Source organism: Scomber scombrus, chromosome 23, assembly GCF_963691925.1.
Source record: "Scomber scombrus chromosome 23, fScoSco1.1, whole genome shotgun sequence".
In the NCBI taxonomy this organism is placed as follows: domain Eukaryota; kingdom Metazoa; phylum Chordata; class Actinopteri; order Scombriformes; family Scombridae; genus Scomber; species Scomber scombrus.
The window spans coordinates 6298776-6312335 of NC_084992.1; the positions used below are offsets into that span (position 1 = coordinate 6298776).

Consider the following 13560-nt stretch of genomic DNA (forward strand, 5'->3'; position numbering starts at 1 on the left):
TGACCCACTGGACCAGAACTGCTGTGTGCCTTTATATGTGTGTGTGTGTGTGTGTGTGTGTGTGTGTGTGTGTGTGTGTGTGTGTGTGTGCGGTTTTTTATACGGAAAAAACAATCTTCACACAGCACATTAGCCTTCGGTGGATCAACACAGCCAGCCAGTTTCCATATAACCCCGTGTTAAGCTAGGAAACTAACTCCCCTCAAAGAGCCACAGCGGCCTGGGTTTTCCACTACGGGCCGACCAGGGCCAAACGAGGCCAGCCAGCCACGGCTTTACACACTATCCTCCTGCCTGAAAACAACATCAAACATACTTATTTCTGCTGTGAACAAACAGGGTTTATCGCTTTGGGTTTTCGCCCTTAAATAAACCATATAACTGCTGAAGTATTTGCTTATGAGCCGCTGCAGACTGGAGTTGGAGACCACGGTTGCTTTGCTTGAAATCTGAATGCATAAGTAAAAAAAAAAAATTCAGGTTTTCTTTTTTATAGGCTCCGAATCAGCTGACCAGTCTTTTATTTGTAAAGGCGGATTGCTGCACTATTATCAAGGAAATTACAGTTTTTACAGTTTCCTGAAGAACTCGTCTGCATGTATGTAACACATTTTAGTGCATTTATGTTTAACACATCTCTTATCAAAGCTTTATCACCTCTCTCTCTCTCTCTCTCTCTTTCAGTAGCCTTTTTTTTTTTTAGCTTTATAGGCACATATGTTATTCAACTGGCAAAAACTTGAGTGAGATTTAGTGCTTGCAAAATCTTTTCACCTGCACACCAACCATAAAAGTCTTGACAACAGGTGTGTAGCACAAATGTTTCTGCACCCACACAGCTGGTTTTAAAGCCACGTTAACACTCAAAAGAGTTTGATACAAAAAGAAACTTGTTATCAGTTGTTTTCATTTGCTGAAAGAGGAAAAGTTTAAGTCGTTGGATTTGTGACGTCACAACTAGTTTGGAGCCAATCGTGGTCCAGTGTGAAACTTCGAAGCCTTCTGGTCACAAACTCTGACGACTGACTTCACAAAGAAGTAGAAGACATATTGTGTCCAGTGGTTAAACTTCTGAAATGACCCAATAACGAGATAATCGAATGCTTTTAGACACACATTAGACCTTTTCTCAGGACTCTATGAGATTGTGCAGCCTCAGCTTGATTAATAAGCTTTGTTGCACCTTTTAAAGCTGCACAAATGACACTTTTATCATCCCAATTAGCACACAGAGTCTGGTGCCATCATGTTATAACCAGAATAAGTAGTCAGAATAACTTAAAACACCTCTGCCGAACCTTTAAAATTAGATTAAACTGTATTATATTATCTATGCAGGAAGGTTTTAATTGACCATATTTGGATTTTAGCTCCATTTTTTGTTAGTTTTCAGCATGAAAATGAAACCTGCAGCAGTCCAAAGTGATAAATTGAAGTATTAAACATGCTCAGAAAGCCCCACCTGACCTTTCACAGTGGAAAAAGCTCCTCTATACTGAAGTAACACTGGGAGAATCCCATCTACACACATGCAAATACACACTATTGATAGTAGCAGCCAAGTACTCTATTTTCACCCCTCTGACATACCTCTGCCTTCTCTATTCCTTCACAGCTCAAATTCCCTTCTCTCTCTTTCTCTTTCTTTCCTCCTCCTGTCGGCTCCACATTTTCCTTTCCCCCTTGTTTTTCACTTTTTTTTTTTTTTTTTTTGGAACCATCCCTTCAAATCCCTAAAAATTTAAGAGTGGGAGAAAATAGAGAGAGAGGGTAAAAGGAAAACAGAGGAGTGAGACAGAAGAGGAGATTGGAAAGGAATTGAATAAAGAAAAAAAAAAGAAGATGACATGTGGAGAGATTCAAATTGACCTCTGCCTCAATTTAACTGTCACATTTAACCTGACATCTTCTTGACGAGTTATTTTCTCTCTCGCTTGTCTTACATTTTCTCCAATTTTCCTTTTCTCTCTCTTTTTTTTTGGGTGTTTTTCTTGCTGTGATACCCAGAAAAAATGTAGGTTTAATAGAAGTTGTAGTACAGATTTGAGCTCAAGTAAAATCTGTATAAACCTCCTTCTAAATGACACTATCTCACTTCCTCCCATGTTTTTGGAGGATGTTGGTGGTACTGTAAGTACTGTACATGGGTACATTGTCTGTCTCCTGTGTTTCTGCTCATCACCAGTAGAGGGCACTGCCAATTCTAACCTCAGCTGAGGCTCTCCCCATCTTTGCTTTTTCCCCAGTTTTAAGACATTCAGTGCTGAATTTTACTGTTAATCGACAAAGATTGCGAGTCATATGTAAGCTTCAACATACACAACCATGGATACTGTATCACTGTTGTCTTAAGAAAGCTTAATGAGTCCAATTTTGCCAATTTGATGAGGATATTAAGCACAAAGTCAAGGTTTATACTGCTTAAAAAGTCTGTGTCCTGCATGCAAAGTCTTCCTTCAGTGCACATTAAAAAAGAGGACATTAAACTACAGTAATGCATCATATCTGTGAGCCTATAAATCTTTATTCTGCACATATGTGTAGCTGAGTAAAAAGTACAATATTTCGATGTTAAAATCTCAAATTAAGTGCCAGTACCTGAAAGCTGTACTCAAGTATATCTTTGGGTTACTATTTAATGAAATAAAAGCTGCTTCAAGCTAAAAATGTAAAGAATGTAATGAAATAGTTACAACATTTTGTCTCTTTTTCCTGCTATGATAACTTTAACATGTTTTTTTTTTGGGGTGAAACAAAAGCTGATGTAATGCGATTTATCCTCCTAACTTCACCTGACTTGCTCGGTAAAAACCTTCGCATCTTAAAAAGCGCCGGATTCAAGATTCAAAGTGACGACAGAATTGAGGGGGGAAGACATATGGCCTGCTTGTTTGACTGAAAAGAAAAGAGAGAAAGAGAGAGAGAGAGAGAGAGAGAGAGAGAGAGAGAGAGAGAGAGAGAGAGAGAGAGAGGAATATAAAAAAAGTTTTTTTAAAAAGGGATGTGATGAAGGGGCAGGGAGAGACGGGAAGAGGTGGGAGTAGAGAGAAAGAGAGAGAGAGAGAGAGAGAGAGAGAGGGAAGGAGGGGAAAGGGGAAAGGAGGGCAGAGAGAAGAATAAAGGAGTCTTTACATGTCTGTGGAACCAGCAGCTCGCAGCACTTTCACATAATTTAAGACATATGGACGTTATTAGGACGACCGTGTCTGTGTGTGTGTTGGTGACTATATCACTGTGTGTAAGAGTCTGGGAGAGTGTGCGTGTGTGTGTGTGTGTGTGTGTGTGTGTGTGTGTGCGTGTGTGTGTGTGTCTTTAAGCCTGTGTCTTTGCGCTGCAGGCTACAGAAGACAGTCACGTTTTTGTGGTGCAGCAAAATGACTGTTGTACTGAACAATCCCCCCCCCCCCCCCCCCCCCCCCCCCCACACCACCTCCTCCTCCTCCTCCATCACCCCCGTCCTGTGTGGAACTTGGAACGTCCCAGAGTGACACTGCATAAAAAACTATGTTTGATTGGCAGCCAGGCTCAGGGAGATACCATTTGTATGTGTGTGTGTGAGTGTGTGTGTGTGAGTGTTTGACCTGTAGTTACCTTTTTTCGGAGACTTGGCCTCTCGTCGGCCTGCACACACACATTGCCTGACTCACTCGCCGGCCCTAAAGTAGCTCAACCCTTCTGCTCATGTGTCTATGTATGAGTGTGTAAGTCAGACCTGCCAGCTTTCCCAGTTTTTCCCAGGTTTCTCTCCTCTCACCGTATTTGACGACCATCTCAGCATTTTGTCATTTCTCCTGGGGAAACTCCCGTAATTTGCACGGCTCTCAAACTTTATTATGAATAATCGTCTCACGCGGATCCATTAGTTTTGCTACGTATGTTTGACGTTACCTTAAGTTAGCCAGATTGTCTATGAAACACAATCCACTACATTACACTACATTACAATTTCAACCCATCTGTCACCACAACCTGGCAACCCACAAACCCCAGATTTAAGGGATGTGTGCGCAGCTGCTCTCGGCCAACTTAGCTGTTGTCAAAATGTTAGGACAGGATGGCTTTCCACCTAAAAAAAACCCACATTTTGGATACACAAAAGGTATGGTAAGTGTGTCGGAATAGGCAAAACATTCACCCAAATTGACCAATTATGCATAATCCACCGTAGACGGGTTTGATGGCTAAATTCATGTTACACAACCTCTTTTGGCTTCACAGATTTATTTTTTTTGCCCAATCACTTATCCAGTCTCTCTTTAGGGTTTTTGTTTGTTTGTTTGTCTGTTTGGCGGATTCTCCTGTTGTTTGCCTACTTTATAATTTTAGTGGCGACTGATTAACGAACTGGCAAACAGACTGGCTTTGGAGACAGATTTAATGAATAGTTTTGAGTTAGAGTAACACTTTAAAAAAGATGCTAAAACCAGCAAAGTAATCAGCTTCAGATCAGATTGATTAGTAACTGATTACATTTTCAATAAACTGAGTAACCTACCAATTGACCGACTGATTAATTGATAAGAAAAACCCATAAAATGAAGACATGTCTGCAATATGTATCCAATTAAATCTCTCTTTAAAACACACTAAAAAACGGACTCCTTAACCACATGTGTAATTGACTAACTACGCAAATAATTAATTGACAAGAGAATGACTTGGCTTAATCAACTTGACTAAATAACCAAACAAATATGCACCCCTCTATTAAGCTGTTATCATGGCAACCCCAATGGGATAATCAGTATAACTTTAAGAGCATTGGAAGACAATGTGAAGATGTATCAGTCTTCCAAATCCAATAAAAAAGTCGCCAAAATATCTCGAACAGCACGATGAACGAATGGTGATTGATCGATGGTGATTGTACGCTGACAGTTCGCTAACCGACCGACTTCCTACCAAACAAAAGAAGTCGTGACAGCCTTGTGTTCCTTCTCAGACTGTTTTGAGGTCAGATAGTGTGCGTAATCCCCTGTGGTCAGGGTTGGAGAGCAGGTCATGTAAGCTGATCCGTGACCAGCGGCCCCAGGGTGCGGCAGCAGAGGAAATGTAGCGCTGCTAACGTCTCTGTGATCTGCACTAACCACTCCCTAACACACACACACACACACGCACACACACACACATATATATATATATACCCATACAGTGCATACACGTAATTCACACATGCACACTTTCATGCACACAGCACCAGCTCAGTAGACTATTGTTCATTCATTCTGAGGGCGACGGAGGGAGGGAAGCAGGGTTTCGGAGGAATGAGGGAGAGAGAGAGAGAGAGAGAGAGAGAGGGAAGAGGGCAATGGAGGAGAAAGAAAACGAGAGGAAAACGAGGTAGAGGATAAACTAAGAGCAAGAGTGCCCGACTGATGGTTTGGTGGCTGAAACATGGACCTCAGGAACCACATGTACTGGGCCTGGGCACAAGTCCCACTAGCAGCTCCTTTCTTCCCTCTCAGCCTCCATTCTGTGTCAATGAAAAGAAGCAGGAACACTTTGTCTTTACAGCCCTGTAACTTCAGTGTGTTAACATATGGAAAATATATTCCAAATACACATTAAAGAAACTTTCTTTATGCATGTCATAATATATAGATTCCAGCACCAAGTCCGACAAGAACCAACACACTATGATATATTCTGTAGTTGTACTTTTTGGAGGGTTGAGTTTGGACAGATGCCATGAAGTGCTAACAACAAATTTTAGCATGTCATCTTGAAACATCTTGTGATTGTGACTATAAGCAGTGTCCATACTGTGTGAAGCGTGTAGTTTCTGCGCTGTGCTAAAAAGTAGAAGGAAAGCCATAAAGAAAAAAGAACCCACAGTGATAAAATATATTAAGACAAACCACAGATTATGTGCAATTACCAGTTTATGCCGGTTACATAATAAAAACAGAGTACATAAAAACATAAAAATAACTTCAAATGGTAAATAAACTGCATTTATATAGCTCCTTTCTAGTTCTTTAGACCACTCAAAGCACTTTACGCCACACGCCAACATTCCCCCCTTTCATACGCTGATGGGTTAGGGTTAGGGTTATGGTTAGGTGCCAACTTGCTTGTCAGGAGAAATTTTAATGCCCGTTTACACAAACACACACACACTAAATCATACACTAATGGTACAGCTTTCGGGAGCAATTTCGGCTTCAGTATGTTACCTAATGACACTTGCATGCGGACCGGAGGAGCCGGGGATCGAACCGCCAAACTTCCGATTGGTGGGCGACCCGCTCTACCTCTGAGTCACAGTACAAAGAAGCTATTGTTCAGGCAAAACAAATCTTAATTGGCATTTCCAATACAATTGCAAGGCTCTTAAAGTGAACTGAATTACAGTATTGACCGACCGCTGACAGAAGTATTCATCTCTAACATAAAAATTTGCTCGTTCAAATGTTCCAGTCTTATTTCATTGAGCAGAAAATGCAAACCACGTGTACCAGTCGCCAAAACTTGCTCGACAATGTGCTGCATTGGCCTCCTGCAATGCCTGGGAACCAACCTTTAGGATAAAATAAAAGCTGAATTTAATCAACTGAAGGATTTCACAACTTTTAATGGTTTTAGAGACTCTTGTGAACATTGAACTATTGCAAAAATTTTGGTTCTTGTTTGTTAAAGTCTGCATTTCTGAAATTTTATCAAGCAGTAATATGCTCCACTCTCTCCTGCTCTCTTGTGCATCGAGACCAATGCATTACTGTTTAAGGAAAAGCTCTAAAAGGTTAAACACACCGTAATGTTATTTATCCAAATAAAGCTAAGTGTTAGTGACTGATTCATATTAATATAAAAGCCCTATTCTTAGTCCGATCCACACTCTTTTCTCCTCTCCTCTCCAATGTTCTCTTCTTCTAAATCATTTCCAAAACTGTTTTAGGGGCAGTTTTTGGAGGTTAAATCAGATGGAATGTTATTTGTCCAAACAACACTGACGACTGGTGACTGATTCATACTAAGAAATACTACGAGCAGCCAGGAACACCCCCCCCCCCCCCCCCCCCCCCCCCCCCCCACCACCACCACCACCACCTCCTCTCTAGCTCCTTCTGTCTGTCATTCTAGTTTTGCTGACTACAGGGGAAAAACCTCCACAATGTATAAGTCTCTGCTGTTAAAAAGTAAAGAAGGAGAGAGGGGGGGGAGAAAATGGGGATGAATAAGGAATGGGTATTGCTGAAAATGAATGAGAATGAACACATGATAGAAAGTTATGTCTGGCTCAAGAGACAGAGGAGAGGATTAATAGATAGATATTGAGATTGAGAAAGAGATCAGTAGCACAATGTTGTTTATCTAAATACAAAATATTAGGGAGTACTGAAACTACAGCGATACAAAACTGCAATCTGTAGTCGAAATGCCTTCAGATTTAGTTCATCGTTCATATGTAAAATTGCCAGATTTTTGTCAAATGGACCGTGCATACCTACAAAAAATACCAAACATTTTGATACCAGTTGCAGGAAAAATGCTATGACATCAAAAAACGTCTTTTTTCCAGCCAAAAAATGAATTTTACATGAGCTATGCATTTTAGGAGTTAATAGCAAAAAGGTTAGATGGTTCGTAAGTGTCTATCCAAACAAAAAATCATCAGTTCGTCCTTGGCCAACGGATGAACCTTCCAGCAAAGTTCACAGAAAGTTTTGTTATACAGAAGACAAACTAACAAAGAAGACAAATAATACCCTCCCATGTGAAGATAAATATTAAAACAGAATAAACTTGTTCTTCCTGCCATCTGCTCACGCACCCTGTCAGTCAGGATTTGCCATGCTCAGAGGTTTCTTAAAGACATTCTGCTTGTGTGTGTGTGTTTGTGCTTACTGTAAGAAGAGAGGGGATTATGGCACACAGTACTGTATGTGTGCCTAATCAGTACTTTTGTCCTCTGCTTTGACTTGCACTGCTTCAAATGAATGTCTCAATGCCTTCAGTTTCTGTGCCAAGTTCAAAAATTTACGAGCATTTAATGAAAATCCTGCTTGATCCTTATCTGTGTCTTCACAGTTTGTGTCATGAATAGACAGGTGCACTCATATTCTGCATTTTGAATGACACCATGTGCTGTTTCTCTACTCTCTTCTTTACTCAGGTGTTTGCCAAAGTGTTCAGCCACGAGGCCTTGGAGTCCTACCTCCCCAAAATCCAGCAGGTCATTCAGGAGAGCCTTCGAGTGTGGAGCTCCAACCCCGAGCCCATCAACGTCTACAGGTACAGTGGCGGTCCTAGTGAAGAAACATCATTGTTATTGCGATAAATATGTCTAGAAATCATGGGGTAGGTCATTAAGGAGGTTATTGCTTTGGGTATCATTGGCAAAAACATTGTCAAAACTGCTTTGAATGGCGGACAAGAACACAAATAAGTGAAGATTCATCATTAGTCAGGTATCAAATTGCATTTTTTAGGCATGGGTGTGACTGCTTGGATGCTGATTTGTTGTCTTTCCACAGGGAGAGCCAGAGATTGTCATTCACCATGGCGGTGAGGGTGCTGCTGGGCTTCAGGGTGTCAGAAGAGGAGATGAGACATCTCTTTTCAACCTTCCAGGACTTCGTGAACAACCTCTTCAGCCTGCCCATAGACCTGCCATTCAGCGGCTACAGGAAGGTATGTGTTGATCCTCTGGTCTGCTTTACCAATAAACCTTCTTACCACTATAGAAAAGTAAACTCTACTTCTCTGTTGTCTTCACTTGACTTGTCCATTACCAGTTTACCAAATACAATGAGCCACATTTAAGGACTACTGTTGGTTAACGTTCTCTTTTGTGTGTTTTGCAGGGTATCCGTGCACGAGACATACTGCAGAAAAGCATAGAGAAAGCCATCAGGGAAAAGCCGCTGTGTACCCACGGCAAGGATTACAGTGACGCACTCGACGTCCTGATGGAGAGCGCCAAAGAGAACGGCACTGAGCTCACCATGCAAGAACTGAAGGTAACACATCTACACACACACACACACACACACAAAGTCACCTGGGTAATGGGAGAAGATGTGAAAACATGTCTTGGAGAGTAGCCAGACGCATAGGAACACACGCAAGCATGTTAGAGCGTTAGCACTTATGGTACAGATTCATACCAACTCTGATGCATACTGTATGTGTTCAAATATACTCACTGTTGGACACACATGAAGAAGAACATACTGTTTATTTAGTAAAGTGCTGCCAAAAGGGGAACCTGTCTGGGCTGACACACACACACACACACACACACACACACACACACACACACACACACACACACACACACACACACACACACACACACACGTAAACGGTCATTATAAAGTGTCTCACAAATCATCTTGGTATCAGAAACAATGCATGTGATTTATGATACACATCTTTATTTAAAATATAACTACACGGATGCTAAGCTGATGACCGTAGACGGACTTTAACAGTAAAACACACACACACACACACACACACACACACACACACACACACACACACACACACACACACACACACTCATGGACGGGCACACCCTCTATTTACCTATTAAAGTAATTCTGAGGAATTCTGTGGAAACTCAACTCTCTCTGCTTCACTCTCGTTCCTGTGGTTTCTGGGTTAAGTCCAGGGCCAAAAATAAGTCAACACCCCCCCCTGCTAGGGGTCTGAAAGAGGCCTCCTGTACACACACACACACTCACACACATATATAAATACACACACAAAGTGAACTGGGGAGCCCCTGTCGCAGAGGCCCAGTCCGAAGCACTCTCCTGCAGTTTTCTGACGCACGCATATATAACACATGTAGGTGGAGGCAGAGACGTGTTTTGACACAGATGATGGCAGATGAGAGGTTTATAATGAGAGTCGTGCTGCCCAGCCGCTGTGTTATTTATTCCACTACCTTAATAATGGACACGGTACGGCGGGCTAAATGTTGTTATTGGATACGGACTTCATATTTCCAAACACACTACTTTTCAGGAACTAAAAACAACATACTTTTATTATGTATTGGCTTTAGACTCTTTTTTAAAAACTCTACGTAGTTACGAAACAAAGCTCAGCAAGCTTCAGGTGCTGGGTAGTGGGTTTGTCTCCAAAATATGGTTGAAGTCCCAGGTTGAGTTTGCTCAGGATTTGGCTTTAAAATCATTTACCAAAAAATATTTCAATCAAGATGCAACTGAGAGGTTTATAACATTCAGGGTGACATTCTTGGGTTCGCTGTTAAAATGGTTCCCAACTTGGGACTTGGGAGCCCCCAATAGTTGGCATGATATATCTGAGGGTTAAGAGTTTTGGCACTTTAGGGGTCTAGAGGATCACTCTTTGGTTGAACTGCTCAAAGACTTGAGGCAAAGGCATTTGTGGCAAGAGGTCATATGTTGGTATTGTTGATTACAAGTCAAAAGGTCTAGGAACCAGTGCACTGATACACCACTTCCCCTCTCTATCACCCCACAGGAGTCGACCATCGAGCTGATCTTTGCCGCCTTCGCAACCACTGCCAGCGCCAGCACCTCCCTCATCATGCAGCTCCTCCGCCACCCTGCTGTCCTGGAGCGCCTCAGGGAGGAGCTGAGAGCCAGGGGCCTCCTCCACAATGGCTGCCTCTGCCCTGAAGGAGAGCTGAGGCTGGACACCATCGTCAGCCTCAAATACCTGGACTGCGTCATCAAGGAGGTGCTGAGACTCTATACGCCCGTCTCAGGAGCCTACCGGACTGCCGTGCAGACGTTTGAACTTGATGTGAGTGATCTTGTTGATATTGCCATGTGTAAAACATAGAACACAATCCTATAAAACTACAGGAAGGTCTGCCATCTCATCTTAAATGAGCAGGTGATCAGAAGTCAGAACATAGTTTACAATCATTTTTTAAGAACCTATACATAAGGGTCACACAAGAGTCTAGATCGATCAAACTCCAAGAAACTACTCCAAAATCAGGTTGCCATCCCATCTGATTCTCACATTCCTGTATTCAAAGCTGGTAACACAAAAGATGAATTATGCCTCAAAGTGCAGAAAGGTCCACCATGTGTAGTTACAGATGCAAGACATAGATGTTTTGTAACTTTCAACCCTAACCCTGGTCTTATAGCCGTTGTGCCAAAATGTGACAATTTTCTACTTGCAGTCTTGATTGTACCCTTTCAAACATGTTAACTGTCTGTCTTTCTGTCTCCAGGGAGTCCAAATTCCAAAAGGCTGGAGTGTGATGTACAGCATTCGGGACACCCACGACACCTCGGCTGTCTTCAAGGATGTAGATGCCTTCGACCCTGACCGCTTCAGCCAAGAGCGGGGTGAAGACAAAGAGGGACGCTTCAACTACCTGCCCTTTGGCGGAGGGGTTCGGTCTTGCCTGGGGAAGCAGCTCGCCACACTCTTCCTCCGCATCCTGGCTATCGAGCTGGCAAGCACCAGCCGCTTCGAGCTGGCCACCCGGCAGTTCCCCCGTGTGGTCACAGTACCTGTGGTCCATCCGGTTGACGGGCTGAAAGTCAAGTTCTACGGCCTGGACTCCAACCAGAACGAAATCATGGCCAAGACAGAAGAGCTGCTCGGAGCGACGGTTTGAAGGGCGCAAAGTTACCGAGTAGGGGGGGTGAGTGATTGAAGAAGATTGAAGGAAGGAAAGAAGGAATTTCAGAGTTATTTTTTCTTCTCCACCTTTGCTCTGCCGAGTTGAAGGCTCCTTTTCAGACTAAAAGAAAAGTAGAAGTCTTCGTCTCTTGTTACAACTGGTGATGTTTGGGACTTTCCTCCAAGAAAGGAAGAAGCTGCCAAAAAAAAAGTTCTTAATTATGCTCTATTCTCTGTATTTTTTTAAAGAAATATACAAACAAAATGTATGTACAAAAAAAAAAAGCTATGTAATATAATTCGAAAGAGAATGTGGGTAGTGCACAATGGGAGAAAGAAAAGTATGGTGGTACTTTTGGTGAAATGAAGTGTCGAAATTAGAAAAGTAACAGTAAAGACGGTTGTAGAGGGAAGGCGAGATGGATGAAACAGGGTATAGGATGAAAGAATATGATATTTTAGCATTTTGCTTGTGCTTAATCAAAATCAGTGAACCATTACAGTTGTCTACCAGGGTAAAAGAGATGGATATATAGTTGTAAGAAAGTTTTAGATTAACTGGGCCTAGCTGGTTAATCTAGCATTCTTCACAGTGCCACCCAGATGCAACTCATGTTTTCTGCTTATTTGAAAAAGATTTGATAGAATGACAGAAATCAGTGGTGGCTTTTTTTCAGGTGTTTTCCATCAATGGTCCATCAAAATTCAAATTGTTTACTAGCTTACAGATGTAGTCAAAAGGATCATAGCACAATGGGTAGCAGGTTGTGACACAATTAGATAATGCTGCTGAGCTTGTCAGATTGGCTCCGCACCATCTCTTCAAGCTATCACAATGCAGTAAATACTTTGACCAGTTTAAATTTGTACTGCTAATTATGGTCAAGTATCAATTCAGGCAGTGAAGGAAAGGGCTGAAATGAGGGATGTAGTTGTGGTGGGGAAGATATACTGGCTTGATATTTTTTAGGGGAAGAACACATAACATTTTGAAGTGATGTAAATGGGCAATTTGTTTTACTTCCTACTTGACCTGCTGTTTTTTTCCTCACAAAGAGGCCTCTAATGATCCTCTTTGATTTTCAACACAACAGTAGAATAAGCTTTAGCTCTCAAATTACCAACATAACAAGAAAACAATAGAAATGACGTATAATTATAGAGTTGCAGAGTTTTTATTCTAGCAATTTCAGTCCTTGAGTGAAAGAAGAGTGCAATTTACATCTAGTAACTCTTCGAGATACTTCTTTCGGAGGTAAATCCTTAAACGGAAGATCAGTACCGTCATTTAGCTATTCAAATTTAAAGTCTATTCTTTTATTGAGCTCCAGTTTGCAAAGTCAAACTGGAAGCAATCAAGAGACAAAATACAAACTGCACTCACAAGAAAAAGAAACTGCAAAAAAACATACTTGTTCGCATTCCTAGCTTTCCTTATCATCTGTATGTCTGCTGAAAACTTTGCATCACTCTGCTCTTCGTCGAAGTTGCCCACTTGCATTGACTCAAAATGTTGCCTATATACAGCATAGCATATCCCAGTAATCTTGATGGTATGTGTAATCTCAGGTGCAGAGTAGACATTGTGGTGAATAGCAAATAAGCCTTTGCTTTTTGATATTTAACTTTGAACATAAAAGCTGCACATAAAAAAAAAAAAAAGACTATCACTTACTCACTGTTGTAGTTTCAGAGCTGGACCGATTACTCTTTGAAAAGCTGTCAATTGCTCTGCTTTCTGTTCACGTCAACAGAATTAAATCAGGGGTTTCCAGTAGCTCTCGCTTGACATGTTTACCTTCTGCAACCATTTTGTATCCCGCTCCGAGGAAGCAATTATGGTGGTGCAACTAGAATAAAACAAGAATTCCCAATTGGCTTCACACAAGATATAAGAAATTAAATCCAGGTCAAACAGTAATGAGGTCCAGGTCTGCTTTGTAAACTCTTTGAACCTGTGCTTTGATACATAAA

At 41.6% G+C, this 13560-nt stretch overlaps 1 protein-coding gene across 1 annotated transcript in view; it reads left to right on the forward strand.

Moving 5' to 3' along the window:
* LOC134005924 (cytochrome P450 26B1) overlaps window positions 1-12326 on the forward strand; it is a 34553-nt gene extending 22227 nt beyond the window's left edge. The window contains exons 3-7 of the mRNA XM_062444963.1: window positions 8117-8235; window positions 8478-8634; window positions 8808-8963; window positions 10462-10746; window positions 11189-12326. Coding sequence (XP_062300947.1) covers window positions 8117-8235; window positions 8478-8634; window positions 8808-8963; window positions 10462-10746; window positions 11189-11581 — 1110 coding nt within the window. The 3' untranslated portion in view covers window positions 11582-12326. The remainder of the gene's footprint in view (window positions 1-8116; window positions 8236-8477; window positions 8635-8807; window positions 8964-10461; window positions 10747-11188) is intronic.
* Window positions 12327-13560: the final 1234 nt, after the last annotated feature.